The sequence below is a fragment of the Eriocheir sinensis genome, chromosome 8, assembly GCF_024679095.1.
Source record: "Eriocheir sinensis breed Jianghai 21 chromosome 8, ASM2467909v1, whole genome shotgun sequence".
Lineage (NCBI taxonomy): Eukaryota > Metazoa > Arthropoda > Malacostraca > Decapoda > Varunidae > Eriocheir > Eriocheir sinensis.
Window position 1 is genome coordinate 11363038 of NC_066516.1, and position 27366 is coordinate 11390403.

At 43.0% G+C, this 27366-nt stretch overlaps 1 protein-coding gene across 1 annotated transcript in view; it reads left to right on the forward strand.

The window, feature by feature from the left end:
• Positions 1–10588, forward strand: part of LOC126995510 (N-alpha-acetyltransferase 15, NatA auxiliary subunit-like) — an 89626-nt gene extending 79038 nt beyond the window's left edge. The window contains exons 13-17 of the mRNA XM_050855111.1: positions 3648–3790; positions 4257–4442; positions 5077–5299; positions 6159–6256; positions 7601–10588. Of these exons, the coding sequence (XP_050711068.1) occupies positions 3648–3790; positions 4257–4442; positions 5077–5299; positions 6159–6256; positions 7601–7885 (935 nt within the window). The 3' untranslated portion in view covers positions 7886–10588. The remainder of the gene's footprint in view (positions 1–3647; positions 3791–4256; positions 4443–5076; positions 5300–6158; positions 6257–7600) is intronic.
• Positions 10589–27366: the final 16778 nt, after the last annotated feature.

Sequence of the window (27366 nt, forward strand, 5' to 3'; positions counted from 1 at the left end):
TACTACTACTACTACTGCTAAAACTACTACTACTACTGGTGATGGTAGTAGTAGTAATAGGAGCAGCAGTAGCAGTAACAGTAGTGGTAGTAGTAGCAGTAACAAAGACAGAAGCAGAAGTAGCAGCAGCTGTAGTAGTAGTAGTAGTAATAGTAGTAGTAGTAGTAGTAGTAGTAGGCGTACCATTATATTTATTACATACACAACAACATAAATAAATCAGCTTCACTCTTGATATGGAAGATTTACAACACAGCACCGCGGGGTCTCCAGAAACGGAAGATTAATAACACGCCACCAGAGGGCAGTAATACCTGTCCGCCCGGGGAGTGAGAAGAGCAGGCATTATCGCGGCCGCAACGAGCCCTTCACGTCAAAAGAATCAACCTTACCGAAGATTACCAGTCAGTCAGCGCAAGAACAAGGGGATTCGTGACGGGCTATTGACGCCTAAAGTACCCGGCCGTGACAGCGGAAGGATTGATGTGAGAGCTGTTTCTGGGTTGTGGTGGTGGGTTGTGGTGGTGCTTGGGTGTCTTCTGGGTAATTCCGATGTCGAACAGTACTCCAGAACCTATAATCGCTAGAACTCCCAACTCTCCATGCACCGCCACTATCCCCTTGATCCCGCCGTAGGCATCCATCCATCTATCCCACATTCTATTCTCCTTTCTTAGTTATCTCATGGCCTCCCCTCCTTCCCTCCTATCTTATCTCATCCCATGCTAATCCGTCACATTACATCCCATTCAATCCTATCCTATCCTATCCTATCTTATCTCATCCCATCTCATGCAATTTCACACCTTCACATCCCTTATCATCCCACCACGTCTCATCTCATTCTGTCATGTCGTATCCTATCCTATCCTATCCTATCCCCATCCTTCCTTCCTTCCTTCCTTCCTTCCTTCCTTCCTTCCTTCCTTCCTCTCCTCTCCTCTCCTCTCCTCTCCTCCCTCCCTCCCTCCCTCCCTCTAACTCGGTCTGGCCGCAGCTAACCACAAATGAAACAAAACTTTTATTGTTATCATTTTAACTCAAGTTAATGCAAGGGAAAAAAATATTAGCTCATCATGACCGTTACGACCTTGAGCTGCTTTACTTTTTTTTTCAGTTATGATTTCACGCCAGACGCTATTTTCTCTTTTTCTCGCCGACCTCATTATCGTTCACACTGACCTCAGCCCAGGGAAAGTTACCCGCAGAGTCCAGCGTCCACCGCACGTTAGATGTGACTCGCTCCTGTGCTCTGGCCAAGACGCTCAAAGGCTTGTAACCGCTCGAGGGCCGGGAGTACAGCTTGTAAATTTAGATGGACAGACATACAGAAAGATGGAACTTTAAATATACACATGCATATATATTACGTGTTTAGATGAATAGTATACAGATAGATAACTGGATAACTGGCCGGGAATAGCTCTGTGAATATAGATAGACATACATATAGAAAGATGGAATAACAAATACACACATACATATATACGTGTTTAAGTGAATATTAAAAAAGATAGATAACTGGAGATAGATAGGTGAACAGATAAAGCGACTAGTGAATGAGCTTGTTCGGTATATTTAAACAGCAGTTGAGCTCTTCTTTTCCCTCTCGAGATTATGGGATCACGAGCCCTTACTTACCTTGTGGCGTAATGGAAAAGGGTTGATTGACAAGCTTATTGATGACTTGAGTTCTGAGTAATGACTTAATCGATCACTGGCCCAGGCGTAAGTGGGGTACCGTGATAGATGTTTTATGTTCTATGGTGAGGATTTGAACGAAGTATTGACCGAAGTGTAAGTACCAGGAGGATTTTTTTATTTTGTACGGCATATGATGACTTATACCGAACGTAAATCCAGGCGTAAGGACCTTGTGAATCTCCTTTTTTTTCTTCTTTTTATCTGTGCTTTGTGACGTGCCGAGCCGTAATAGGCCTGGATGTAAGTACCCCGTGGAATGTTCAGGCCCTAACCTTATGATCCTGATCCCCTCGTGGCCGCCTCCAGGATTTATTGCTGGGCCGAATAAACTCATTTGATCCCTTTTAAGGCGGGCGTAATGGATGTAACCCTCGCCCTGCCCGGCCATTCATTACGCGCCGGCCGGGGTTGGTTAGGCGCCCGCAGACCCTCGTTATCACGGAAATGGTCTTGGGTCACGAGCAGCCTCCCGCGTTAAGGTCAGCGTTACCAGATTGTCGTATACGGTTTATTACTTTTGCCGGTTTCAGATTAAAAACTATCGTACCCACGCAGATAACGATATTAGATTAGAGATGATGTTAATGTCGTTGATGTTTGCGGAGGTTATTTAAGGGTCAGAAGTCGGAAAATATATGTTCGGATTAGGAAAGTTTGGTAACGCTGCTTAAGGTCATTCTGGTTGCTCCTTGCTCCTACGTTCTGCTCGGTGGCGTGGAACTGGATTAGGGAAGCCCTCTGTTTCGATGCATGAGAGGTGTGCCAGGGTTCTTTGATATGAATCGGCGTGAAGTTGAAATCCATCTTCCTGAACATGAGCTTACAGGCGTTGGGGATGTCAGTCATGATTGATGTCAGGGTTACAAAGGTTATGAAATTGTCCTTCCGTGTGAATCGCCGTGAATTGGATATGAATCTTCACCCAGGAAGTTAGACAGCATAATAATGAGTTTGAGTAGAAAGTCTTGTGTTGCAAGGGCGCTGGATGACGTAGGCATGCAGTTTGCAAATTTAATAAAGAAATTATCCTAATAATAACAGTAAAACTATTTTTTTTTATAGCAAGGAAAGCGACATTGCAGCGGGACGTGAGGTGTATAAACACACACACACACACACACACACACACACACACACACACACACACACATAAGAACATAATATAAGAACGCAGGAGTCTACAAGAGGCCGGTAGGCCTGTACGAGGCAGCTCACACGCACGCACGCACGCACGCACGCACGCACCGCGCGTGCGCGCACGCACACACACACACACACACACACACACACACACACACACACACACACACACACACACACACACACACACACAATAAAAAAGGAGGGGAGGATTGAGCGTGTAAATAGGGGACTATTGTTTCGGGGTCCTGTCGGCGTGCATTCTAAGCAATTAAGCACGTACATAAATTTCTCACTCGAAGGTAAACATCCTTCCTGGGATGTGGCTTGAGGGAGGGAGGGAGTTCGCACGCCGCTCGCCGCCCACTCCGCTGTTAGATCATAAAGAACAAGCGTTGCACATCTTCAGAAATTTGATTATGCTCTTTCTTGAAGTAGGTTGTTGAACATGATAAAATGGAATTTATACATCATGCATATTGAAAATACTGAGAGAGAGAGAGAGTGAGTGAGTGAGTGAGTGAGTGAGTGAGAGTGTGTGTGTGTGTGTGTGTGTGTGTGTGTGTGTGTGTGTGTGTGTGTGTGTCAGACATTACGGGGGCAGCTAGGTGACCTCATAAACTCTCGGGAAGGAGGATCCACATTTTGGCGACGGCGCCGAGGCGCCAAAATGGCTAGAGCCGGCCGGCCCGGCCCTGGTTATTGTAGTAAAGAATTACTCTCTCAAATACTCATTAAACTGAAATTTTATCCCTGAGTCATCTTCAGGTATTCTAAGTGCTGTATGTTTTTCTCTGTGGCAGCAAACCTGGACCCAGCTGAACTCAAGAAGTTGAGGTCCAAGCAGCGCAAGGCGGCCAAGAAAGCAGAGCAGAATAAGGCAGAGGAGAAGAAGAAGGAGGAGAAGAAAGCTGAACACCAGAAGTCCAAGTCAGGAGGAAACACGGTATGAAGTTGTGCTGAGGAAGGCGTGTGTATGCTATTCATTTGTTGTGTTGAAATGGTCTCAAGATGTGCCTCAGTTTCAAACACATGCAACATGGTTCTCAAGAAGCAGAGTTAACACAGAGCAGTGAACATGGACTGTATGCAAATTATTGAATGAGTGCACTTAACATTGTCTCAAGTTTATAGATAAATTATCATACCATTGCAGTAGTGAAAGTGGCCCTTGTCAGTTATTGGCTTAGCATTAGCTAAAGCCATATTCCTTTCCTTACTATAGCTGCTACTTATCATACACCATCCCCTCAATACTCAAATGTGAATATCAAAAGTTTAGTTTAAGGATGAGATAAACTAAATCTCAACTCCTTATTGAAAGATCAGAATCTGCTTACTGCTTTGATTTTGCAATGTTGCATCATCACCGTTGTTTAGAAAGGGGAGTGTTACAAGTATTTTTCCTGCAGGATGATGTTGACAACCAGCCAACGGAAGATCTGGATCCCAGCAAGTTAGAAAGAACAGAAGAACCCCTTGCAGAGGCCATCCACTTCCTGAAGCCCCTCCAGGCTCTTGCCCCCCTAAGAATCCAGACTCACCTCATGGCCTTTGAAATATATCTGCGGAAAGGCAAACCCCTTCTCATGTTGCAGGTATTGAGGAAGTTTGTTTGTTGTTCTAACCAACCTATACCTTAAAATTAGCCATAAAATTGATGAAAAATAAAGAGAAGAGCAAGTGGAGCCTTGCAAGTTGACAATGTAAATTTGAAAATGTGGCTGGCCTGCTCTTTAGTTCTCCAACACCTCACTGGGAGAACTTGAAAGCTGAGTTGTTTCACCATATAGCAAAACTAATTTTATCAGAATATAAATGTTTGTATATTTTATTTAGCACATTCAAGTAACTTAAAGCATATAGTTGATTAAATACTTTAAATGCAAGAAATTAAATTGAAGAACAGAAAAGAAACATTTAATGGGACTAATAGGTTAACTTAATACATTAGGATATGAGTGCTGTGTTGTCCTCATACCCAGCAGCTGTAAACTGGCAATATGAATGTTTAAGATTATAGGCTAATGTTTATTGAAGCTTGTAAAGGTTTAATTCTGATACTTTCTTAAACTGGTACAAATGCATTCTTATATTTTATGTTATATCAAGTAATTATAGCTTTAACATGTTATTGAAAACAGGTATATGATATTTACTCAAAGTGTGCAAAAAGTAGTTACTTTGTTTTCAGGCTTTATCAAGTAAACTATCTTTTAACCTACCCTTCAGGCACTCAAACGAGCTCTCAGGATTGAACCCAACCATCCGGAGCTCCACACGTGCATCATTAGGTTCTTGCAGTACAGACAAGAGAAGTTGTCTAACCATAACAGTGTTGTGGTGGATGTAATCAACAAGGAGGTGAACCGACTCCTGCCCACCACTGACCCCACGCGGCTGAACGAAGACTTCCTGAACAACAACCAGGACTCTCTTCCTCATAGGCTACAAGGTGTGTAGGAAGAGTCCTTCTTCTAGACACGAATACCAGTTAGGAACTATAGTATCATATACGAAATGGTCCATTGCATTGTGGTATGCATATTAGAGTTAGTGTTGGTGGAAAAATACAACACTGGAGAAAAAAGATATGAAGGCACCATGATTCTTTCATTAGCAGATTATTTTCATGTGCACATAATTATTATTCCCTGCCCTAATTAACTTTAGTATATGTTCTTCATGTGTTAGCATGCATGGCATGGTTATTGTGTGATACATTCAAATTTGTGTTGATTATTTTTCAGTGAAAATAGGAACTCTATTACCCACCACTTGCATGGTAAAAAGAAACTTGTGTGCCATCTTTTTACGTGAGATTGATTGTTGCATCCCAGTCTCTTCTTATTTGTTTCCCTATCAAAGGTCACACATTCTATGGTACTGGATCCCATGCCTTTTTGGGGCCACTATGTCTAGGCAGGCATGTGTGGTGAGCAGGACATTGTGTGGAATATGAAGGAACTAAGTGAGGGCTGATGGTGGAAGTTTTGATGTGTTGTGCAGTTGTTAGTGTGGTGCATTTTGTGGGCAGGCTTTCATTATCTGTCTGTATGTATTTCTCCTGTTTTAAAGCCTGGACTCGTCATCTATAGAAATTGTGGGCACAGTTAGTGGAGGGTGGATATTCTGATTTTCATAGCAATTTTCGTGTGTGTGTGTGTGTGTGTGTGTATGTGTGTATATATCGGTGTAGAGTTATGGTTGGAGCACTTCAGTCTTGGTGATAAATGCAAGTCTAGATCCAAAATATTTATGAAAAGTTTTAATTTGATGAATCTTGAGCTAAACATTATTTTGTCCTTCCCCAGCGGCCCGGTCCATGAAGCTGCTCGACCCCGTGCAGCGGGACCGAGCCCACGCCATTGCCACAACCCTGGACTCTCACCTCACAGACCGCACGCACGAGGTAATCTTTTTGTGTTGTTCTTTCTTTAGCTGGCAGATTTTCTTTAGAAAAGTTATGATGTGAAAGATCTAAAGAAACTGTGATCTGAGAGCTTTTGAATGTTTTTAATTCACTAGCCATCATTCAGCCAGTTTTTATTAGAGATTCCTAAAATTTGACTCTATAGAGATACCCACATTAGGATGTTTTCATATTAATTTGGTAACAATTTATCTGTTTGTTTTGTGATATCTTGGGAGCAGAGAGACAGTGGAGGAAGACGTTATCTCGGGTTGAGGATTTCTCCTTGGGGGGAGAAAAATGAAAGGATTACTGTATTGCTTTATTTTCTGTCACCAGCCGTTGTCACAGTATATGCTTTGAAATTGCATTTAATGACAGCAGAATGAAAACATTATTTTACCTCAACAAGTATGTGGTTGCTTAAAGTTTGGTATTATTTAGAGGAGAGTATGTGTGGACACAGCTTGAAATGCATAATGATGATGATGATAATAGTTAGATTTATAAGCAATCAAAGATGAAATGTACAGTAATAGAATTAATATGGAACTGATGACAGTAGTGAGATATTATTTGTAACTTATTGCAAACACTGGTATATTGCCCAGAGTTATTATGCACAGTAAGTTTAACCCCTTCAACATAAGGACGCGTATACTGCGTCCTTGTATGTCCCATACCATATCCGAAGACGCGCATACTGCGTCCTGGCTCACTTTTGCCAATATACGAGTTATTTTATCTCCATATTTATGCTTACATCTCAAAATTATCAACTAATTTAGGTTTCTTTATGTGCACCACTTAATTCTGCATGTTTTCATATATAATACATGATGATTATGTTGAGTTTATCGCTGAAAACTTGTTATATTCAATAGCGACATTTGAAATTTGGAGCGCGGCGATCCCAGATACGGCTCGGGGCGCTATTTTGGCCCGGTCGTAGTGAAGGGGTTACAGGTTTGAGTGGTTAGTGTCAGGGTCCTGGGTGGTTGTTAATAAATGGTGTGTGAAGGTGGAGTACTTCTTAATGTTCTAATGACTGATATTCTTACCATGTATTTTTCTACAATATCTCTATGCCTACTTATGCAGGAGGTCGGGCATTTGATGATGCTTATGTATCATGGCTGTCAATATCTTGGCTTTCTGGATTTTATGCAGTGTACCACATAGAATAAAGATTTTCATGATAATGAGAAACCCATTGCAGAATGAAAAAAAATGTATTTTCAGAACTTTAGTATTTTTTTAAGCCTAGTTATTGAGCCTTGAATATTTTGATCTCTATTCCAGTGCTTTATGTAATATGCTGCTAACACAAGTTTTGACCAACAGAATCTTCACAAGGTGCTAGAGTGGCTGGAATCCAGAGAGGTTGAAGGAACACCTGAACAGCTCAGCCACTACAAGGCCCAGAGCCATGCCCTGTTCCCTCGTGCCAGAGCCTTCATGCCACAGTCCTCTTCCTCATCCTCTTCTTCCTCTACCACCACCACTACTACCACTGCATCAGATTCCATCTCTAGCACCAACTCCACTGTCACTACCATCACTACTACTACCACCACCGCTGCTACTGCAACCGCTAATCATAACCATGTTGACTCTCCTAGCAGCTGAAATTCACTGATGGTCTGTAACGGTAGAGTTCAGCGAGTGCAGGGTTGTTATAAATAACGCTTTTACCAGGATCAGTGATATTGCTACTGTGGTTACCAGTAAGGACAGGAAAAGTTTCTTATGCTTTATAAGGCTCAACTTAAAAGATATAATCAACAGAGGAAACGCATGTACATATGGAAATTGAATGAAAATAAGATCCTGGTACTGTACACTTATGCATTGGTGAGCGCTGTCAGATACTAAGGTGTTTCCTCTCTGTACACATTATTTCCTGCCGTTCAAAGATCACTGACTGATCCCTGTTGTTGGAATTATTCTTACAAAGTTTTTGTTAAGCGTTGACTTTGCTGTGTCAGTAAACAAGTATGAAATGCCAATGTTCTTTTTACACACACCTGATGGATCTTCAGTTTGATTTCCCTCTCCTTTCTTTTACTCTCCAGAGTTCCTGTTATAAGTGCTTTAGTTTATTTCCATACCTGAGTGTTTATATCATCGTTAAGGCCTTCCCCTGCACCATAGCAGGCAATTCATGCAAACTCCAGCCCCAACACTCCCTCAGCATCACCACAGCTGCCCACCAGCCAACAGGGTCAGTGTCGACAAGATTGGAGTCACACATGTTGAAGTATCCTGTTGTGGAGCTGCAAGAACTCAGGCAGATAGTCACTCTGTCTGGGCTTTGATAAACACATTCTTATCCAGCCTGTATGGTAAATTGCTGATAATCTTCCCTGGTCGTGTGTGATTGTATAGAAATTCACAGTTTTTACCAAATTATAGATTTCCTGAAAACTGTAGGAGTGACCTTTAATGGTGAGGAACTTTGTTGATGATGCACCATATTGAGGTTAGTTTTGGCTCTTTACACTTAGCCACATTCCACTCTCATAGTTGACTGCCAAGACTCTGTTTTGTGGAACAACTGTTATGTGCCTTTGTACTGTTGTAATTATTTAGTACCTTCAAAGTGCCCTGCTATTAATAGTTTCTCCTACACAGACACTTTGTTGCAGTTTTAGGTGGATTTATACATGAGCATTTCATTGATATATTTAACTACTCATATAGCTGTCCCTTTCAGCACCCTCATAATATAATAGCAGTGGCTGTTTATTTTGTTTCTTTTCTTGCATGACTTTTAAGTCAAAGTTTTTATTGAACCACAGTGAACTGAGGTGGAATTCCATTTGATGGCTTGTTGACCAGCGAGCAGCCTGGTGAGCCTTGAGAAGTACCTTGGGGGCCAAGTGACTGGGCTGCATTGCTTGTTCTGCTTAATGTCTGAAAGACAGACACATCATAACCTGTCTTGCTCACTAGCCCATCTATTGATATTAACTGGGTATTGATGCTTCATTTTGTAAATACTGAAAAAAATTGTCACCATGCTGTGAAAATGCTTTAGAGTTTAAATACGTAGATGGTGGTGCTTTGCATCACAAAATCCAAGGCAGACTGCCCTGCCTTGGTAACTGGAGTCTTATACCATCTCATGATGAGGGTTCTACCACATCAATGCAGCAACCTAGCCAGTCAACACTCATCTTTATTTGCCAGCTAACTCTTTATATTTCCTTCCTGGTTACTCTCAGTGCAAAAGTATGAGAAAATATTGTATTACAGCCAAAGACTTTGCACGTGCTTGCTGCCAAACTGGTAATGGAGAAATGTTAGGGAAGTAAGGTAACTAGTGACATGTTGTGAACCAACCTGTTTTGACACAAAACCAGATACAGACACACATCTTAAATTGGGCCTTCGTATCCCTCACAGACTTAGGAATGTGGTCTTTCAGTATGCCTATTGATGTCACAAACATAATGCCAAATACTTTTCTGTACAAGAGAAATGTTAATTTATTGGACAAGCCAAGCCAGAAGAAAGGAAAATTGGTTCTTTACATAATTTTGGTCTAAAGATGTTAGGCATAGTGAAGAATACCTTGGTTTAGTTTTTAAATAACTTAATGATTAATCATACACCTCTAGAGGTTTCTTCTGATCAGTATTCAGTAATGCAACTCAAGTAAATTGATTAATGGTTGAGTTCCTTATCTGTTTTGACAAGACTTATTAGTTACTTAAATGTATTGACTAGAGTACAGCTTATAATTATATGCTTAGTTACTGCCTAATTATGACTTGCTAGTCACACTGGGGAGGGGGTTGTTATGTTTCATTGTTCCCTGGTATTTGTACATACCACACTGAGAACAATTTGTCCAGTCCCTGTCACTCTCCCACACTGTACAATTCACAGCCGCAGAGCAGCGTAGATGAGCTGGGTCCTCAGGTTGGTGTGGGAGAGAGTGGTGGATCCATACTCTCCAACCAACTGAACAAGCGTACAGAACGGTCGATTTTCCAAATTGTTTGTACAGATGCAGAGCAAATGAACTCATTTGAACAAATATAACTTATATGTATGTGTTCCTTGCCATTTTTGTTTTTATTTTTTTATGGTGTTGATTTGTCATATAGGTTGTTTACTAATTGATATCAATTAAGATGTATATTATATGACTGATATACTATGAGCCTCAGGTGATATATTATGAGTCAAGGGCACTGTATGTACATGGATTGTTGAGTGTGCATGGCCTGCCTGGGTACCACCCTATTTTGATACATTTTTCAGTGTCATTATACATAGGCAGAGAACCCTCAGATTGGGGACGAAATAAATCCAAATATGTACCGTGTGCTGTCTGCTTCCTATTGTTTGCCAACATTACAATCATTCCCAAGATTCCACTTTAATGTAAGACATTTTTTAAAAGAGAAACAACAATTTTGCGTACATTACTTTTACTTCAGGCATTCCCATTCTACTAGTGATAAACAACCAAGCAAACAGTAAGAACACCACAACAAAGAAAATAACTAGTAGATGGGTAACAAAATATTTTTCAACATCAAGGAATTAACAAAAAATCACTAAAGAATTCATCCCCATCCTGCCTGTGAAGACTGTGGGGGTTTAAAGACAGTGAACCCAATGTTTGGAGTGATTGCATGATAGAGTTGCCTCTTCCATACATATAGAAAAGGGTTAGGAATAGGATGGTTTGAAGTTGCTTGTTTAGTCTGTCATCATCAGCAAAATAACTGCTTCTCAGTGCATCGTGGGGCCATGAAAAGCCATGAAAGGGAATATTTATAAAGTCTGAAAAAATGATCAGCAAGTGGTACTGGTCACACCATATATTCACACACCATCCAGGCACTGTTACCCTTGACCCTAACAGGGACTGCCAAGCATATTTCCTTGGCAAAAGTCAGGTCATACAGTTGCCCAAGTTATAAGAGCTGCAACCATGACTTGCATAATAATGTATGATCTTGTAAATGTCTTCCATTTCCCCATATCCACCACCTGTAAACTTTCTCCAGTACATATGTACCTATTTTAATATCAGCCGAACCATTCACCTTGTCTTCTATTTTAGATTTACCCATTCTTCATGATCCATAACCATATCATACCATGTCTATCTAAGCTTGGTCACACCATATATCTTAGACATTTTTAGCAAGATGGCGCAACTATAAACACTCGCCTGTGCCAGAACGGGCTGGGCCGACCATCAGGCCCCACCGGGAAGAAGCCTTGGGCCGACCATCAGGCCCCAGCGGGAAGATGCCTACCGGCGCAATAGGCAGCAACGTAAAAAAACAAACAAAAAAAACAAACAAACCTTAGTCCTTAGTAGTTTTCATTCTTGACATTTATTCTACCCTTTGAGCCCTATAGTATTTATTTATTTATTTATTTATTTATTTATTTATTTATTTATTTATTATATATTTTTAGGTGCTGCCTATAGTGCCAGTAGGCTCTCCTGAGGGGTCTCTTGGGTGACTCCAGCCTGTTAGTGGCTCAGATGAATTTTATTTATACTGGCCACCGAGATGTATTACACTTGCTTGACCCGTGCTGCCCCCTGGTGCTCCTCTTGACCAAAGTCGCTGAAGTTAGGGGTTGATTGAAGATCTGTGCAGGATGTGGGTAGTCTTCTGCCACTCGGTGATGGTTGAAAATTGTCAGCATAAATCGATGGGACTTGAACCTAGGTCCTCAAGCTCACCATGCCCACATGCTGACCACTCAGTCACTGCCTCCCCATAGTGTAGTGATTAGCTTGCCTAACTCTAAATATGTAAGCCCAAGTTCAGTCCCATCTTAGGCAGTTGACTCAGCCCACCCAGCTGAATATCCTCCCATTTGGGTTGGTCAATAGATGAGTATTTGGAATAGGAAAACTGTGGTAACCTGAATTTCACACTTGCCATGTGTCCCGGGATAATGGATTCCTACCCACCACAGGCTCATGGGCCAAAGAGATGGAGATGAACACCAAGGCAATGTACAGCTCAGTATAAGCTCCCTACTTTACCCTTGAACCATAATTTCAATTGTCCCTCCTCCCTATCTTAAATCACCCTTGCTCAACACCCACATCTTTATCAGTCATATCTATCATCCTCTCATTTAAAACCCTTCAGTACATTCTTTGCTCAAATGTCTCTAACTGTAACCTTTTATTAATTTAGTTTTCCTTCAGCACATTTCTTTATTTTGAAAAAGCAATAGAGAGAATGGTATTGCACTATAATTTTTTTCCTTCAGTTATTTTTTATTATATTTATTCATTTATCCATTCTGTCTTTGCTCTATGTTTTGATGTAATTAGTGTGGGGCATTAAGGAGGAGAACAAGAAATAAGGATTACCATTTTTAAAATTTAAACTAAACTTTTAAATCACATACCATTCATCTTCCATGTTATAAGATTCTGCAACAGAATTTAAATGGCCTGCATCCTTGGTCATGATAAACATCAATAACTAGGGTCGTTTAGGAGTGTAAAGAATGATAACCACTCACCATTCATAAAACTTTCTTATGCATTAGTGTGGCCATGTGCCAAAAAGATGTAGGGAATAACTATGCACTGGGCAGCAGCTGTGGAATTTATGAGAGGTGTACGGTAGTGGAATTAGTGATAGTCTCCTGAATATTACAAATTTTGAATGTGCAACTCATGAGGTGGTGTGAGGGGAAGATGTGAGCACATTGCCCTTGATGAGGAACCCTTTGAGTGTGTGGAGTTTTTGTACTTTGGAGACATTATTTGTGCAAGAGGGAAAGGAGGTGCTAACTTAGTTGTCCAAAGTAAAAGGGTTTGGAGGAAAATCTGGGAGTTTGTACCTTTATTGACATTGAGGAGGGTCACATTGCCTTCCCACAAATGTTGTGCTGAGCAAGTCCCCATGCAAACCCCTTCCCATCCTGAGTAACTCGCAGCAGAACACATGAACCTTGAACTTAGTGGGTTCTCCCGTGGCCTCTTCCAGTCAAAGTTGTCCTTTACAGGCATAACCTGGTGAGTAGGGTCAACTTTAGGGAGCCATGCCACATGTCTGTATAGTTGGAGTTGGTGTCCATGGACTATGCAAGTCTGAGGCCTTGATTCAGTCCTGTGGTGTAATCACTGATTTGGCACATAGTTATTCTAACAATGCATCATGACTGCAGACTTATTACCAAAGACATTTGTTTCCCTTATCAAGTTACTGTTTACTGTCCATGTCTCGCATGCATAGACCAAGACAAGAGCAAGAGGCTTCACAATGCGAATCTACCCTGCAGCACAGATATTACCCAAAGCCAATCCATTGGATGACTAAGGTTCTGCTCTGCTATTCTCATAGATTTCAGTGTCCTTGTCACAGGTCCACATGCAAACTAGACTTTCAATTAACAACCCTCCAAACACTTGTATTGTTGTACTGACTCCGGGGACCTGGAATTTCTGTGGCTTCTCCTCCTCGTGTAGTACCTTGAGAATCATCAACAGCATCTCTAGCAACTTGGCAAGGACCACTCCATCAAAAGCAAAAACAAGGTCAGCAACCTTCATGTCACTAACAGATTTGGCACAATTACTTACTCTTCCTAATAAATCAGTCCATGAAAGTGTTGAATGTGATACAGTAAGGTTGCAATCCTTCCTCATGCCTACATTCATAGGAAAGAAGCTGGATACATATCTTCTACACTTGACGGTCAGTGGTGGGCATGGTTCCGCTAGTCCGCTAGCTGCTAAATAGCGAAACTAATTTTTTCGTTAGCTGATTAGTGTTTTCGCTAACTTTGGAAACAGTTAGCGGATCAATTAGCTTCCACTAAATGTAGTTCCTCCTCCGCTAATTTTAAGTCCACTAAAAAGTTCATACAGGTTTGTTCTTGTCTGTTGTGGGCAGACACAGCACCAATTAAGCCACATGGCGTAAGAATTCCAGGGCCTTCACTTTGGGTTAAATTATGCCTTAAGTTATCTGTTTCAAGGGTTTACCTCAAAAAATCATTTTCTGCGAAAAAATTCCATTGAAATATAGAAAGCATGGCCTTTTCAATGATATACTATCATATATGTGTGTAGATAAATTGGGTCGGAATTTTTTCTTATTACCCGTATTTACCGCGCCAGTGCCTCTCGGAGCACTGAGCTTTCATGCGCGTATGCGTGGTACTCTTAGCAGAAAAATCACCAATTTTTTTTTTTTCCCCTGATTTTCTTGAAATTTTCTACACCACTCGCTCATTCCTAGCTGGCAACTCTGGATCGTGAGCTGTGGGGTGCTCTCTGCTTCCTCACATGTCTCAGCTATCAACCCGCCTTTGTCACGTGTGGGTATACAACATTTCCCTGCAAAAATCTTGCAGTTTTCATGCTTGAAGACATGCCACGACCTTCTAAGAAGGCCCAGAGGAGGAGAGAATGCGCTATAGCTGCCAGGAGGAGGCAGCTAGAGACACGAGTATCCTCTACAGCCGCTACAACATCCGAGCCTGGTGTTGAGGGGGAGCAGGCACCACCTGATACCCCCATCAAGAATGGATAATATCCTTGTAAAAGAAGGGGACCTGATGCCTGGGAGTAATACTTTATGCAGAAAACTCTCTGAGACCTATGCAGCCTCCAGCACCATTCATAAAAAAGTGATATAGATCACGATTTAGAAAAGTGGCTTTTTCTTGATTCTAAAGTTGCTGGGACACAATGAGAAATAACTTCAAAAGTTCTGAACGTATCTAAAAAGTTTTTTCACCAAAAGAATGAGTGTAAAAAGATGCAAATTTCCGAGCCAAAATTTTTGCTCTATATGTCTACAAACATTAGCCCTGAAATTCTTTGTAGGATTTTTTTTGGTGGAAAAAAATATTATTTTTTTTCCTGACTCATATATATCTTATCAAAAGAACCTGGCTTCCAAATGCAAGCAATACAATGTTGTATATGGTGTTAGAAAGTCATGTAAATTGGATAAAAACTTTACGACTAGTTTCAATTTTTTTTGAGGGTCGAAAAACTGCAAAAAGTGTAAAAACTGAAAAACTATTCATTGAATTCTGCTGAAAATTGCACAGACCCATCTCGGAAGAACTCCGATTAACATATAATTAAATAATAAAAATTGGCCTAAAAATAAAAAAAATAGAATTTCAGTGAAATGGATACCTTAAAGTAGGGTAATTGGACAATTATTAGGGAAACTTTTTGGTCTAAACTACAAAATACTTAAATTTCAGGTCACTAGGTCTAAAACGAAGCCAAGCCAAATCCATGTAAAAAAGTTAGCGCTTAGCAGTTAGCATTAGCTTCCACTAATTCATCAGTTTAGTGGTTTAGCATAAGTGAAGCTAACATTTTAGTTTGTGGATTACCAGTTAGTAAAGCTAACTTTTCGGTTAGCGGTACCCACCACTGCTCTTGGTCTCAGACCAGTCAGTGGACCAGCTATAAGTACCAGTAGAAGGTAATACCCCCCACTAATTTCACCACTGCCAAGCCTCCTCGTCTCAGTCCCATTATACCTCCTTTCAGTCTTCTGAGCTCATTCAACAAGTGAGGCAGTCAGTTATCCTCCAAAAGGATGTTTCAGAAGTCCTCACACAGAACTCTCCGAAGGGTTTTCCCTGGCCTGGTTTTATGGGCGAGTGCCACATCTGAACCACCTCAGCCCCCTCCAAAAGTAAACGTGAGGTCTAAGGCTGTTTTTCCCTCAGGAATGCAGGGGGCCTGGGGTCTTTGCTGTGCATCTGTTATAGACGGCACAGATTTGTAGACTTATAAATGTTATGGGTTGTGTGTGGTATTCCTGATGTCACACAGGCCCTGTTTTGGGGTAATGGATTATTTCCCACCACAAGCTCAAGGGATGATGTGATGGAGATGAGCAGTGAGACTATACACAGCATTAGTGGATGCCCCCAACTTAACATTGTTAATTATTATTCCAGGTTTCCCCAGGTACCCATAAATCGACTTCTGGAAAGGAAGGATGAACACCTGAGTGGGCTGCACGCCGACTGCCTGGGCTGGGATTTGAACCCAGGCCCGCAGATTCGATGTTGGGGACGCTAACCACTGCACTGTCATTATTATTATTATTGCTGTATTATTATTATTATTATTATTATTATTATTATTATTATTATTATTATTATTACTATTAGTTGTAGTAGTAGTAGTAGTAGTAGTAGCAGTAGTAGTAGTAGTAGTAGCAGTGGTAGTAAAAAAAATAATAATAGTGATAATAGTAATAATAATAATAATAATAATAATAGTAATAATAATAATAATAATAATAATAATAATAATAATAATAATAATAATAATAATAATAATAATATACAATAATAATAAAAAATTGCGTCCCAAATTTTCAATATTAAAAACTATTCCGGTGCACACACACACACACACACACATATATATATATATCTATATATATATATATATATATATATATATATATATATATATATATATATATATATATATATATATATATATATATATATAAATGCCGGCGTTATCCTGGTCGCGCCCCTCGCGGCAGTGCGGCGCGCCCCTGTAATGCCCTGACGGAGCCGCGGGAACACTTCTCGTCTCATAAACAAAATTAAGAGGCTGTTTGGGTGGCGTGGCGGCTCCTCCCTCGCCTTAATGGCCGGTCCAGTTAGGCGCGATGGCCTGTATTAATTACGTTTGAATACCGAGAGGAAAATTTACGGGAAAGGAAGAAAAGATGGGCAGTAAGTGAGTTAGCCAACCGAGATTGCCTTCCCGAAGCTTGTTGCGAGAGCGCGCGCGCGCGAGAGAGAGAGAGAGAGAGAGAGAGAGAGAGAGAGAGAGAGAGAGAATTTAACACAAACGAAAGAAGACAACTAACAGGCCAGATAAATCGGGTAAAGAAAACCTAAGTGGCAGAGAAACAGGAAAGATTATCTTAACATAAAACATCATAACCTTGTAATTTCACTACAACAAAAACAGTTAATCAGCTGGAGGATTAGGTAAGCGGTACAGCCACACAGATTACCGGGGGAACATTCCGGTTCGCCGCCGGTCCTAAGGTAAATCAGGAGTATGGGGTGCGTGAGCGGCCGCGTTGAGAGGCCCGAGATTGTGTACACGAGGCTGCAATCCGGATAAGTGAGGGTTAAGTTCATGTAATCGAGAGAGGCGGTAAGGAAGGGGAGGCAGGGGTGTTCGAGTGTGGGGGAGGAAAGTGGAAATGGAGGGAAGGAAGAACGAGGGAGTGTGGAGAGAGGCAAGGAGAAGGGGAAAGGGAGGAGAGGAAAGACGAGATAGGATGGAGAGAAGAAAGGGAAAAGGGAGGGGCGGAAGGAAGAGGGAGAACTGAGGCAAGGAGAAGGGGAAAGGGAGGAGAGGAAAGACGAGGTAGAATGGAGAGGAGCAAATGGAAAGGGAGGGGAGGAAGGAAGAGGGAGAATGGAGGGAGGCAAGGCGATTGGGGGAAGAAGGGGAGGGTAGGAAGGAATAGGGAGAGTGGAGAAAGGCAAGGGAAAACGGGGGAGGAAGGAAAAGGAGGAGTGGAGGAAGCCAAGGGGAATGGCTATTGGGGAAAGGAGGGGAGGAAGTAAGAGATAAAGTGGAGAGAGGCAAGGGGAATGGTGTCACGAGAAATGGAAGAAGGGGAGGAGGAGGAGGAGGAGGAGGAAGGGAGAGTGAGGGCAAGAAAGAAACAGAACGGAAGGGAAGATTAGGTCGAGGGGGAGTGGGAAGAGGTGTGATGGTGGAGGATGAAAGGGAAGAGAGGGAGGGTGGATGGCAACAGAAGGGGGAGAAAGGGAGAGTGGGGACAGGAAAGAAAGTGAACAGGAGGCAAGAGGAAGGTTAGGTTGAGGGAGAAGATGAAGAGGAAGAAGTGGAAGAGGAAGAACAAGAGGAGGGGAATGGAGAAGGGAGGGAAGAGGACAGTAACCAACAGCAGACGAAGAGGATGATGGAGAAGAATGAAGGTTAGTGGAGGGGTAAGGAGAGGGCAGCGTGTATAGTGATGGCATGGAAGAAGAAGACGAAAACGAGGAGGGGAAGGAAGAAGAGGACAGTGGGGAGGACTGAAGGTTAGCGGAGAAGAGAAAGAGAAGCAGAGGGCAGCGTTACAGTGATGGTAATGGAAGATGAAGAAGATGAGAACGATAACGAGAAGAAGGAGGGGGAGGGTAAGAAGAGAAGGAGGAGGGGCAACAGCGGAGGCGTCTGCGGAAAAACAACAACAGCGTTCCTTTATTGGATGAGGCTGTTGGGCCGCAGATCTAATTAATGAATGGATACAATCTACTGAGGGGGTGGTGGTGGCGGAGGTGGTGGTGGTGGTGCTTGGTACTGGACGTGCAGGAGGTGAGTGTACGCGGCGGTGGTGGCATGGAAGTAGTAATGGTGATGGTAATGGTGGTTATGGGGCCTATTTATTTACAGGAAAAAAATAATTCAGTGGGTAAATGTGTTGTTGTTTTAGATGGGGAGATGGTTGTAATTGTCGAGTTGTTTGTTGTTGTTGTTGTTGTTGTTGTTGTTGTTGTATAAGCCGAAGTCGGTGTTAATCTGAGGTGCTTCACATATCCACACAGGTATCACTAAGATCACTTCAATTGGTATATGTAACCTTTATATCGTCTGTAGGCTAACGTGGTATTTTTTCTTGTCTATTACGTCTGTTCTCCGTCTCTTCTCATTATCTTAAAACGCAGCGTCTCACAGCATCTTTTGGTAATTTATTCATCGTACACGTAGATCATCAAACCCAACTTTATTCAGTCAAGTTTTAGCAGGAGTAGGTAGGAAGACACCTACCGAACGGGCGTGAGCTACTCTCGGTGAGGATATATGGGAAGCGAGGAAGGTGCTGAAGCCCTTCAAAGACCCTTCCCATGTCCTCACTCGTTTCCCTTTTGTCTCATCAACACCAGAGAGCAGTTCAGCATGCTCTCAAAAGACAGTTCCTCTCTCTTTCTACACCACACTACATTCACACACAGTGGCGTACCCAGAAAATTGAAAAGGGGGGGGCCAATAAATATATATATATATATATATATATATATATATATATATATATATATATATATATATATATATATATATATAGTTTTTCTGCGTCCAGTATTATTGCAAGCGCAGGGATCCCATACAGCTTGAGGATTCGGGTTAGATCGCTAGGGTAAAGTTATTATTTTTTATACATACATGCATTGATACATACATATACATACATTGTACATTTTCGAAGTTTGTTGGTAGCATATAATTACAACATAAATCTGGGAGATTTAAATAATCTTTAAAGTACTAATTTCATGTTACTTGAGCGAACATTTCTTTTAAAATCTTGTTCATTTCTGTAATTTGGACTGCAAAAATTTACCCTCGAAACAACACTACTTACTTTAAATTAGAACTACATGTTCTCATAAAAAAGTAATATACTGGCAAGGAAAAAAATGTTATATTCATATAACATGTATAATCTTCGTTTATACAGGCTGCTGCTGTAATAGATATTTTTAAGTACAAGATACATGAAAACTGGGTCAGGTATTTTATGAATATAAAATAAAAATTAACTAGATGAATTAGATTAGTTACTGTTAACAACAATACAGTGAAACTGGTTTACCTCAAATTTATGCGTCTGTTCTGACGTGCAAATTCATCAAGGACTTCATCATGATCAAGATTTGTGTCACAATAGACTAAGTAAGGCCAGTCCATTTAAACGACTTTCATTCATTGCGTTCCTAAGGTATGTTGTAAGCAATTTAAGGGCACTAAAGGATCGCTCATTGGTGGAAGTGCTAACAGGTAGAGTTGAAAAAATTGCAATAAGGTGGAAAAATTTGGGTATGTGCCCAATTTTTTGGCACATGCCAATGTCTCAACAACTTGCTTTGACCTCTCATGAGATTCACGACGCTTCCAATAACTCTGCCCCCGTAGATATATGCATTCATCTTCAACGAGATCTGCATCTCCATCAAGAAATTTTCCATAAAATTCAACTGCCTCCTTCAGTTCACTAAAATCAGTATCAACTGAAAGAGAGGGAACAAGCTTTCCCAACAAAAAACTCCTAATGTGTTTAGATGCAAACCTTTCCCTGAGTTGTGCTATAGCAGTGTCCGAAAATGGGAAAAAAATAGCTCTTCGATAGTACTCCTGTGGAGTTGCTGTTGGAGGGTTAGCCTTAATTATGTTTCTGGCTACCACTGATTGTTCAAGGCTTCTGGATGATATCTCCGTACCTTTCCTCAGCTTGGGCAAAAAGTTGGTTGAACTTATTTCCATCACGACAGGACTGAAATGCATCTATGCAGCTCTGTGTAGCTACACTTCCAAGAGCACCCATCAGTTCTTGTTGTGACCCCTGCAGCTTTTCTGGCAAGGGTTTAGTGACACTTAGAACTGAGGTGAGCACTTCCAAACTCATGAGAAAACCTGGGTCACTTATTGCTTTAGATTAGGCTTGGCTGCTGATTCTTCACCTAACGTGTTTTGCAGTAATTATTCTTAATCATTATTTCATTATTTACCTACCTGATTAACTGAATTATCCGGGGCATCAGCCGAGTCAGTGGTGACTTTCTTACACCAGATAGAGTACGTACGTGAAGCGTTTTCTGGCGTTTTGTGACCAAGGAGGAAATATGTAAAGAATGGAAAGGCACAAATCCCAAGCCTGCGTGAAGTCAAGAAATGACCACGCTATAGAAAAAAAGTACTACATAAACAGAAAATGAAGTCTATCAATCATAATTTTCAGAAATTTGGAATTTTTGGTCAGAAAATATTATACGGATAACATGAATAGGCTACGGCCACGTGAGCCTACGTCGTCAATGAATGTTACTCAAAATAGATCACCTGCTCTTATTCAACTCAGCAGCTCCATTGTTCAAGTGCTGAACGTACAATAGTTATACTCAGCCACTCTACACCGTCCACTGTCAAGCACAAAACAGTCATTAAAGGTGGTAATATAGCGGCAAAGGTCGACGTCACAGGTCCCATACGCGTCTCGCGTCGCTGCCACTCTCCCCGTCATAATACAGAATCAATTATTACATACTCACCACTGTTACCATACAAGTTCGCTTGCTGGCTCAATGGTATAATTATATAGTCCTCCAATCACTTTGACTGCACCTTACACCTAAAATCAAGTAAATCTGAGAGGCAAGAAGAAGAGAAGGCACACTTACGACTTTGGTGCTCTCTCTATCTGCCAAAGCCATTCCAATTTCGTATTCCTCTTCTTCCTGTCTCCCCGCTCCCGCTACAAACACCCCTCCGCCGCTTTCAGTCGACAGCTTGACGTCGCACTCTACACACAATTTTATGAACCCATCATTTAACACCTTCCTTTTTTAATCACTCAGAGCACACACCTTATATCATACCATTAACTCAAAACAAAACCAAAAGGGAAATAACTCGGTCAGTCGGTGTCACAGAGCTCTCAACTCCACACACACACACACACACACACACACACACACACACACACACACACACACACATTCGTAATCGTAATACTAATATACATATTCCTATTATTTTCCTGTAATATTTATTTATTCATAATTATTTTTTCTTTGCTAAAGGGGGGGGCCATGGCCCCATGCCCCCCCCTCGGTACGCCACTGTTCACACAATACACACACACACTTTTTCCCAAAATTCAAAATGGCTAACGAAAACACCGCCTCGGAGTCCCCGCCTGGGGGGGTGGGGGACCATAAATTCCCCCAGGGAGGACTCCCCTTCTGGCTGCCGACTTGAGAGGTGTCCTGATAACTCCTCGAACCTCCCCCTTATCATTTTCTGCAACATTCGCGGTCTTCGTTCTAATTTTCATTCTGTGGAACACCATCTCTCCTCCTCTAAACGTCACCTTCTCTTCTTCACCGAAACACAGGTTTCTGAGGCTACTGACAGCAACCTCTACTCTGTTCCCTCCTACTATCTCTATCCTAAATTTCAATCTTAAGCTGGATGATGCGCCTACGTGCGCAACGACATCAATAATTGCTCTCGTGCCCACGACCTTGACTCTTCTGAATTTTCCACCATCTGGCTAAGACTTCATTGTCATTCTATTACTAAATACATCTGTGCTGTTTATCTCTCGCCTAACTCTACTAACTATGTAAAATTCTTTGACTATTTGAACTCTAAAGTGGAGCACATCTTGACTCACTTTCCCTTTGCTGAAATCTCCATCTTGGGAGATTTCAATGTTCACCACCAGCTTTGGCTTTCATCCTCTTTCACTGACCAGCCTGGTGAACAAGCCTACAACTTTGCTCTCCTCAACGACCTAGAGCAGTTGGTTCAGCACCCTACTCGTATTCCCGACTATCTTGGAGACAGGCCCAACATTCTAGACCTTTTCCTTACCTCTAATCCTTCTGCTTACTCTGTCAAACTGTTCTCTTCGTTGGGCTCCTCCGATCATAACCTTATTTCTGTATCCTGTCCTATCGCTCCTGTACATCCTCTGGACCCACCGAAGAGGCGATGCTTCTGGCATTTTGCTTCAGCTCGATGGGACGACCTGAGGATGTACTTTTCCGATTTCCCGTGGAATGATTACTGCTTCCAGGAGAGAGACCCCTCTGTGTGTGCTCAGCGCATCTCAGAGGTGATTGTCTCTGGAATGGAGGCATACATTCCACGTACTTTCTCTACTCCTCATGCTAAAAAGCCTTGGTTTAATCATGCTTGTTCTCGTGCTATTAAAGATAGAGGCAGCTCACAAAAGGTTCCAGAGCCTTCGAACTCCCACTAACTTTGATCTTTACATTTCAGCCCGGAATCGTGCCAAATCTATTCTCCGAATTACCAAAACTTCTTCCATTAATAGAAAATGTCAACACCTTGCTTCTTCTAATTCTTCCCGTGACTTCTGGCATCTAGCCAAAAATATCTCCTCGAATTTCACTTCTTCCTCTTTCCCTCCTCTCCTTAACCCTGACGGCAGCACTGCCGTCTCATCTGTCTCTAAAGCTGAACTCTTCGCTCAAACTTTCTGTAAGAACTCCACCCTGGACGATTCTGGACATATTCCTCCTACTCATCCCCCCTCTGACTCCTTTATGCCTGTTATTAAGATTCTTCCAAATGATGTTTTCTATGCCCTCTCTGGCCTCAACTCTCAGAAGGCTAATGGACCTGATGGAGTGCCTCCTTAAAAACTGTGCTTTTGTGCTGACACCCTGCCTGGTCAAACTCTTTCGTCTCTGCCTATTAACATCTATCTTTCCTTCCTGCTGGAAGTATGCCTTTGTACAGCCTGTGCCTAAGAAGGGTGACCGTTCCAATCCCTCAAACTACCGCCCTATAGCTTTACTTTCCTGTCTATCTAAAGCTTTTGAATCAATCCTTACCCGGAAGATTCAAAAGCACCTTTCCACTTCTAACCTTCTATCTGATCGCCAGTATGGATTCCGCAAGGGGCGTCCTACTGGCGATCTTCTTGCTCTCTTAACTGACTCTTGGTCATCCTCTCTTAGCCGTTTCGGTGAAACTTTCTCTGTTGCGCTAGACATATCGAAAGCCTTCGATAAAGTCTGGCACCAGTCTTTGCTTTCTAAACTGCCCTCTTTCGGATTCTATCCCTCTTTCTGTTCCTTTATCTCCAGTTTCCTTTCCGGCCGTTCTATCTCTGCGAAGGTAGACGGTCACTGCTCTTCCCCTAAACCTATCAACAGTGGCATTCCACAGGGCTCTGTCCTATCACCCACTCTCTTCCTGTTATTCATCAATGATCTTCTTTCCATAAAAAACTGTCCTGTCTACTCATACGCCGACGACTCCACTCTGCATTATTCAACTTCTTTCAATAGAAGACTCTCTCAACAGGAAGTACACGACTCCAGACTGGAGGCTGCAGAACGCTTAACCTCAGACCTTGCTATCATTTCCGATTGGGGCAGAAGGAACCTTGTGTCCTTCAATGCCTCAAAAACTCAATTTCTCCATCTATCAACTCGACACAATCTTCCAAACACCTAACCCCTATTCTTCGACAACGCTCAGCTGTCACCGTCTTCAACACTAAACATCCTCGGTCTATCCTTAACTCAAAATCTCAACTGGAAACTTCATATCTCCTCTCTCGCTAAATCAGCTTCCTCGAGGTTGGGCGTTCTGTATTGTCTCCGCCAGTTCTTCTCCCCTGCGCAGTTGCTATCCATATACAGGGGCCTTGTCCGCCCTCGTATGGAGTATGCATCTCACGTGTGGGGAGGCTCCACTCACACAGCTCTCTTGGACAGAGTGGAGTCTAAGGCTTTTCGTCTCATCAGCTCTCCTCCTACTACTGATAGTCTTCTACCTCTTAAATTCCGCCGCGATGTTGCCTCTCTTTCTATCTTCTATCAATATTTTAACGCTGACTGCTCTTCTGAATTGCTAACTGCATGATTCCTATCCCCGCGGCCTCGTTGCACACGACATTTTACTCAAGCTCATCCCTATAATTTCCAAATCCCTTATGCAATAGTTTATTAACCAGCATCTTCACTCTTTCATCCCTCACGCTAGTAAACTCTGGAACAATCTTCCTTCATCTGTATTTCCTCCTGCCTACGACTTGAACTCTTTCAAAAGGAGGGTATCAGGACACCTCTCCTCCCGAAATTGACCTTTCTTTCGGCCACCTTTTTTGATTCTTTTTTGGGAGCAGCGAGTAGCGGGCTTTTTTTATTATTGTTTTCTTTTTTTGTGTGCCCTTGAGCTGTCTCCTTTTTTGTTAAAAAAAAGGGCAACGTAGCCTCAGCAGACCTATCTTTAAAGTGGAGAATCGCGTGTGCTTGCCGGCTCGCTGCTCCACCGGGCCGCCGTGCACAGGAGCGCCGGTGCTTGCAGGTCTTTCTTCCTTTCACATCCTCTCTTTTTCTCTCTTTTTTCACTCACCTCCCTTCCTCTCCAGGCCGTCGAGACCCTTTCGCTCTTCCCCTCCTCCCTTTTCACTCCGTCTCTCCAGCTTTCATTTTCAATTCTCATCTTTGGATTTTTCTGTTCTCTCCCCTTCTCTCCAACTTTTATTTCGTTTTTTTCTTCTCCTTTTTGGTCTGTTCTCCGTCTCCTCTCATTATCTTAAAACGCAGCGTCTCACAGCATCTTTTGGTAATTATTCATCGTTCTTCACATCACTAGAGTCATATTTAAAAACGTCTTCCATTGAAAATTTCATCCCTCTCTCCATATACTATTCTTGTCCTCCTTTGCATCTTTAAGTAATTCAATCACCGCTTTTTTTTATATATTTTTTTTATTTAAACAAAGTTTTACAAAAAAAAAAAGGAGGCTCAAAATTACACTTTTTAGGTATAATTATTCTAAGAGCCTGTGTATGGGACAAATTGAATTGTCGAATGTTGAAACATTCAAGCATACAAATACAAAATACGAAAAAGTAAAGAAAAACATGTAAAAACAATATGGAATAACGTCAGTTTGTCACTTCATATTTATAGTTTATAGCACTAGCGCACTTGGATGTCCCTCACGCCACCTGTGAGCAGCCAGCCTTACCTGCTGCGTGCTCATGTTCTCCACTTGGGGAGTGGCTGCCGTGAACATGTTCCACAGGCGTGTGGTCCTGGCTGTATATGTGCGCTGGTGCTGCCTGGAGTGTGATCGAGGCACCTCCACGAGCTGGTCACCAGAGAGTGTAGTCCGGGTGAACCTCTGAGCAGCGCGTGGAGGGAGCCTCAAGCTGCTGAGGTGAGGAACCCCCTGCACCTGGGCTTTGTGACACACCACCAGTGCTGAGACATCACGGCGGTGCTCCAGCGATGTCACAGTGGCAGACGACTCCTCCAGGTGCTCGCTGGCCTCCACCAGACGCAGTGCTCGTCGCTGCACTGCGTCGAGCCTCTGCATGTGGGTGGCAGCACTCGCCATCCAGCACAGGGCACCGTACTCCAGATACGGACGTATTTGTGCCTTGAAGAGAGTGAGGATACCCCGTGGGTCGAGGGATCCCGCTACTCTTCGCAGGGCAGAGACTCGCAGGGAGGCCTGGCGGGCAACAGCTCGGACGTGGAGGTCGAAGCGCAGGCTTTGGTCCACAGTCACTCCCAGGACCTTGATGTGGTCCTGGAGGGGCAGACTCTTGCCTTCAAGACGCAGCTGGCCTGAGACTGCTCGAGAGGCGTCTGGGGACCGTGAGATGACCATGGCCTGCGTCTTCTCCGGGGCGAGGGTGACCTGCCACTCCTCTCCCCACTGCTCCACTAGACTGAGCTGCCTGTTGATCTCCTCGACGGCGCGCTGGCTGTCGCCCCGACAGCCAGCGGGAGAGTGTGCAGTCATCGGCGTACGCTGACACTGCCGATAGCTGCCGGAGGAGATCGTCGATATATATGTTCCACAGGATTGGGCCAAGCACGGAACCCTGTGGAACTGAGGCATGCACTGGTGAAGGCCTTGATGACTGCCCGTTGATCACCACCTGAAGGGTCCTCCCCTGGAGGTAATCCTTGAGCAGCATCAGTAGGGCACCCTGGACACCTTTGGCGCGAAGCTTCTCAATGAGCCCCGCGTGCCAAACCTTGTCAAAGGCTCCAGGAATATCCAGGGCTACCACGAGTGTGTCCAGGCCTTCATCCAGTGCGTCTTGCCAATCCTTGGAGAGGAGGAGGAGGAGGTCCGCGGTGGACCGGCCAGGCCTGAAGCCAAACTGTCTATCTGAGAGGAGATGGCTTTCACTCAGATGCTGACAGATGACTGCAGCCACCACACGCTCCAGCACCTTGCCCACCACAGAAAGCAAGGAGATGGGCCTGTAGTTGCTGGGCTCGGACCTCGAATTTTTCTTGTGGACCGGAACCACACGCGCCTCCTTCCATAGTGAAGGCCACTTGCACTCCCTCAGGCAAGACGTGAAGACGGCGGAGAGAGGACCTGAGAGCTCCTTGGCACAATTCTTGAGGAGGCGTGGGGTTATGTCATCCGGGCCAACGGCTTTACCTGCGTCCAGCGCGCTGAGCAGCCGCTCAACCTGCCCTGCCGTCACCGACACAGAGGAGACAACACGGTCGGTTTCCTGGGGCAGCACAGGTGCGGGTCGTCCCGGGTCACCAACCTTCAT